At 48.6% G+C, this 4,600-nt stretch overlaps 2 protein-coding genes across 2 annotated transcripts; both read right to left on the bottom strand.

Annotated features, from left to right (window-relative positions):
- Positions 1–205: 205 nt before the first annotated feature.
- On the bottom strand, positions 206–1,430 carry VFPPC_03872 (cation-transporting ATPase 4; the record flags this gene model as incomplete). The annotated part of the gene is made up of 3 exons (XM_018283324.1): positions 206–677; positions 729–1,231; positions 1,284–1,430. 3 exons carry the CDS (start codon positions 1,428–1,430, stop codon positions 206–208), a joined length of 1,122 nt encoding a protein of 373 aa, XP_018137657.1.
- A 1,198-nt stretch (positions 1,431–2,628) lies between these two features.
- On the bottom strand, positions 2,629–3,641 carry VFPPC_03871 (kinase domain-containing protein; the record flags this gene model as incomplete). The annotated part of the gene is made up of 2 exons (XM_022428359.1): positions 2,629–3,176; positions 3,245–3,641. The coding sequence occupies 2 exons, from the start codon at positions 3,639–3,641 to the stop codon at positions 2,629–2,631; spliced, it is 945 nt and encodes a 314-aa protein (XP_022284035.1).
- Positions 3,642–4,600: the final 959 nt, after the last annotated feature.

The following is a 4,600-nucleotide window of genomic DNA, read 5'->3' as shown; positions in this document are numbered from 1 at the left end:
TTGCAGATGTCTCCGATATTTAAGAGCAACACCAAGTTATCCTGGTATCTAAGTTGGTAACTTAGTTATGCATCCGCAACCGTAGCACAACATGGGCTAAAGTAACCTTTAAAGCCTGGCCATCTGCTAGCCATATTCGGCCATTAAATCGTGTAATCCATAAAACTCTATATACAATCGCTTTGCTTAGGACCAGGAAAATACATCAAACATTAAGCCATGAAGGAACCTCCCCACCATTACTGTCACGACTCTTTTCAACGTCGCTTTTCCCCTCGCTACTCGTGCCATCCCGCTTATCAACCAACTCCAACTCCATCGACTCTCTTCGATTCCATCTTACACCTCTCGACTCGCGAGCCGAAGCCGCCCCAGTAATTGTTATATGGTTATTACCATTGACGAATGATTTTGATCGGCTCGGGGCATGTCCAGCTGTGCCGCCAGCACCACCAACTGGTTGGCTTTTACTACCGTAATGCGTGATGCTGGACATGCTCTTGAAGACGCGTAGTTTGCGCATCAAGGGCTTCAACGTGGCAAGATTTGATGCTGTCAAGGCCACTCCAATCTCTACAGTGCTCCAGATACCGAGATCGGTGAATGTGTAGAGGTAATCTGGATTATCCAAGATGCCATCTGCGTACGGAATGCGAACAATCGTTGCGATCGATGCACTACACCCAAGTCAGTATAAAAAACTCCAAGCATAATAAGACGCAACCTACGTCGAGCCCAGACATAGCAGCGCAATAATTGAAATCTTCATTCGATGCTCAATCTGTGATTTCCACACCAGGGTTGCTGGTAGAGCGGGCAGTACCCAGTCCGCCACAATGTTCAACACGGCCGCGATGTATGTCGTAACTGTCGCAAAGGTGGTAGCGTTGCATGTTCCCTCCGCTGGTACTGGATTGTATCTTGTCCACTCATACGTAACAGGCTGACAGCTGAAAATGTCAAAGAAAAAGTATAGAATGCTGAACACGGTTACGGAGCCTAAAATCGTCCAGATTGTAATTTGCCGCCATCGTTTGCGCGGACAGATTCGCAAGAGGAAAAGCCCGACGATCCACTTCGTCAGGAGCGATATAACGATGTAGAAGAGCGAGGCGAGCCATCGATACATTATTGCCGTGGGGCGATCTTCTGGAGGTACGTCGACATTGTGTTTCCCTAGGCCGTGTGCCACGGCGAGAAGGCTGACTGTTGTGTAACCGGTGTATAGTAACTAGCACTGGTTAACGTTATCTCTGGTGGACTTTATCCCCATCCCTACATACCAGTGTGAAGAAAGTGATGTAGTCTTCTGCAAAGAAGCGCTTGATGATGACACCGTGGGTGTAGAAACGCAGCACGCCAGTTATTATGGATGTGACAAAGAGAGTAATAATGACTCCCGTCATCTGAGGACCACGATCGTTACCCATAGCGGAAAAGACAACTCAAAAGATTGAACAAATTTGCTTTTTGGATCGTTTCTGCATGAAGAGCATCACCTTGCCTGCCATGTGAATATGGGACTTGGCATCGCAGGAGACGCAAACAACCAAACTACTGGCAGGGTTCAAGAATATTGAGCTGGGTAGCACATTCTAATATCCAGCTTAACTCCCAAAAGCCACTCCACCTCTGCGCATGCCCGCTCCTCGCTTGTGACAAACTGCCACAGTACAGACCATTGCAGATAAATGATATCCACGTGGCAGGGGTGCTTTTTTCACTCACAAAGTTCACAGCGCCTCGGCTAATACGGCAGTTTCGCAACCAGTCCAGCAGAAACTGCAGGTCAGTTGCTCTGAAACCAGGGGCAAGTTCCTCACCACCTTTACAAAAGAGACGCGGATCTGTGGCGGGGCCACCCATCGGACGCAATGCCAGATCTAGAAACAGAACCGGACATTTTGTGCGGTTGGTGAAGGGAAAACTAGTCCGTTTTGACTGAGGCTGAACGTTGTGGGCCGTTTCGAAGGACTATCGAATTCGCACGGAATCTGTCACAGGAACAACGTTTTTGATAGACGGGCGAGTCACTACCCTTGCTAGAGTACCCGAGTTGAAGATCCCTTTGTTCGAGACTATGGAGCTGCCCTCCACCTCCACAAGGGTCTTGATTCAGTTAAGGCCGAGGTTGAGGGTCCACAAGGCGATCCAATCTTGTCAAGGTCAATGCTTTTTACTTGATGCTTCCAAGTTTGTCGATGGCTTGAGTGCCATATCTCTTGCGCCCGCAGAGCATGATCAACTGACAGTTCAATGGCACCATCATTCGTTTACCAGCTCAAACTCTTACATTCGATACAACTGGGATTGTTTCTAATCATCTTCAAGCGGGTTTCATCAATAAAATGAGTGACGGGGGCATTTTGTGTTGTCGCCACGGGTACACGGCCAAGTTCAATGGGTATTAGGGAAGTTATACGTGAAGCACCAGAAACGTTCAACATTCTTAAGCCTCTACAGATGACATGACTGATACTCTGCCCGTGAGATAAAGATACAGATATTAGTATTGGAACTCAAGCAGGAAGTCCACTCAACTCCCCTGTGTCATTACCCGAAGAGACTCTAGACAGTCATAGACTATGAGAGGATTTCTGGTTCTAGAAACAACCAATACGCTAGACTTTACACTTCTAAGAACTCAAGTATCTTCTTCAACCCATATTCATCCCCCAGCACTGTTCCCGCCAAAGAGTCACCTACACGGCCATCCGTCCATCCACCAGCAAAGTCAATGACCCAAGCATCGTCCGTATCGTGGTGTATCAGCACGTTGGAGGCTTTGGCGTCACCCCATGTGACGTTGATTTTGTGAAGGATCCGAATGGTGTCCTGCAGTTGCAACGCCCACTTCATCCGGCGATCCTTGTCAATTACAGAGGTATTCTCAATACTAGCCAGTGTCGATAACTCCCGGGTTGGCGAGACGGGGATGTACTCTTCCAAAAACCCAATAACACAATTATTTTCGGGGTTTTTAACCAATCCCAGGAGATTTGGCACGCCAAGAGCGTCTGCGTATCCAGAGATATAAATCTTCCAGAGACAGTCGAGCTCTCTTTGCGCGGCACGTTCCCCCTTTGCATCTCCAGCCTTTGAGCACATCTCTCTGCCGTGTACCTTTACACGTGCGATGTAGCCATCACCCATAAGGTTTTCAAGGACGAGAATATCTTTGGTGGAGAAAGTCGGTAGGGGAAGAGCGTTGAAAAGCTGAGGTGGAATGGCTGGCCAGTTGGACCGAGGAGATCCTGGTTTTTCATAGCATCGTTGCCGCGAACGACTTCTGCTTTTCCGTCGGAGGTTCGAAAGAGAAAGTTATATTCTTTGGGGAAGAGGACAGTGTGGAGGTCTTGTAATTGTACAGTTGGAGGAGCGAGATGATCAAAGCTGTGCCGGCCAATCTCTACAACGGCATCCAGGAACTCGCCTGAGAGACGCTCTGCTTGTTCCCCATCATCCTCATCGCTGGCAGAGTTGAATTTCTGGATGAAGGTGTTTTCTATTGGTGTAGAAGTAGTAGAGATCGAGGGAGACAGCTTGAGGTGAACGACGAGTCGTGCATTGTTCCATCGGACATCCAGGGACATTTCATCATTCCGACCGCAGGATACTTGCTCAAGATGATGCACACTCATGGTATGAGCAGTTGACTGGAAAGACTTTGGAGTTGAATGATGGCGGGCGAGTGAGGTTGCTTGGGACTGAATGCTGAATGGTGATGTCGAGTGCCGTTGATGTTGTTTCAATGTCAACAAACGTGAACATTGGTTCTCGGCTCCACCAGGCAGGCACATATGCAGGCACATACACAGGCACATAAACATATGCAGTCTGGGCATCAGTAACCGCCAGGCTGCCAGCGCACGGTTGCGGCTGCCCAGGACTGGGCCACACCAGGCCAGCATCTAGGTGATTTTCATGTAGTTCGAATATATGTGGCGATGCTAGGTGTTTCCCCAGTTTTACATAGAGAAGGCAACGCCGAAGGCATTGACGCAAGGCAGCTGCCAGACCAGATATCAATTTTGACATTGATGGGCAAGCAGGCAGTAATTCTTTCCCATCTTGGTTGGCCACACAGCCGCCTTTTGGCCTCGACCTGCCAAATTTCAAGTCGAGGTTTTTCGTGGACGTGGGCGTTATAAGTTACTGTTCAGCTTCAGATTGTGACTAGACACTTCACTACGTAAGTTATACAGTTGTGAACTGGCATCGCGGACTTGCCCTTATTGACGTACGGACAAGTGATTGTAAGCAATTAACTATATTGTTGCTATGAGTCCATCCGGATTCCGGACAGTGACCGCATCGTGGGAACGAGATTTGAGACATCCGGACCTGTTCTTCAGGTGAGTTGTAAGCTCACTCAATGCAGTTTGCGGCAAAGAGACGCTCTTTCGACAAGCCACAGCTTTGTATCGAGCATCATCGCCAGAATATCGACCACCATGGGCGTGAAAGAGAGCATTCAACCTTTACCGACGCTGTGATGAGTGTTGAGTGTGAACGTGCAGGGGGGGACCCCGATGGTTCCTGTCTCAAGTCTATTTCCAGAGCCACATTCCCGACATGCCGGTTCATCTAGTCTACTAGC

Source organism: Pochonia chlamydosporia, chromosome 2 (assembly GCF_001653235.2).
Source record: "Pochonia chlamydosporia 170 chromosome 2, whole genome shotgun sequence".
NCBI classification, from domain to species: domain Eukaryota; kingdom Fungi; phylum Ascomycota; class Sordariomycetes; order Hypocreales; family Clavicipitaceae; genus Pochonia; species Pochonia chlamydosporia.
Note: the sequence above shows the minus strand (reverse complement) of the source record. Positions and strands in the feature narration are given on the sequence as shown.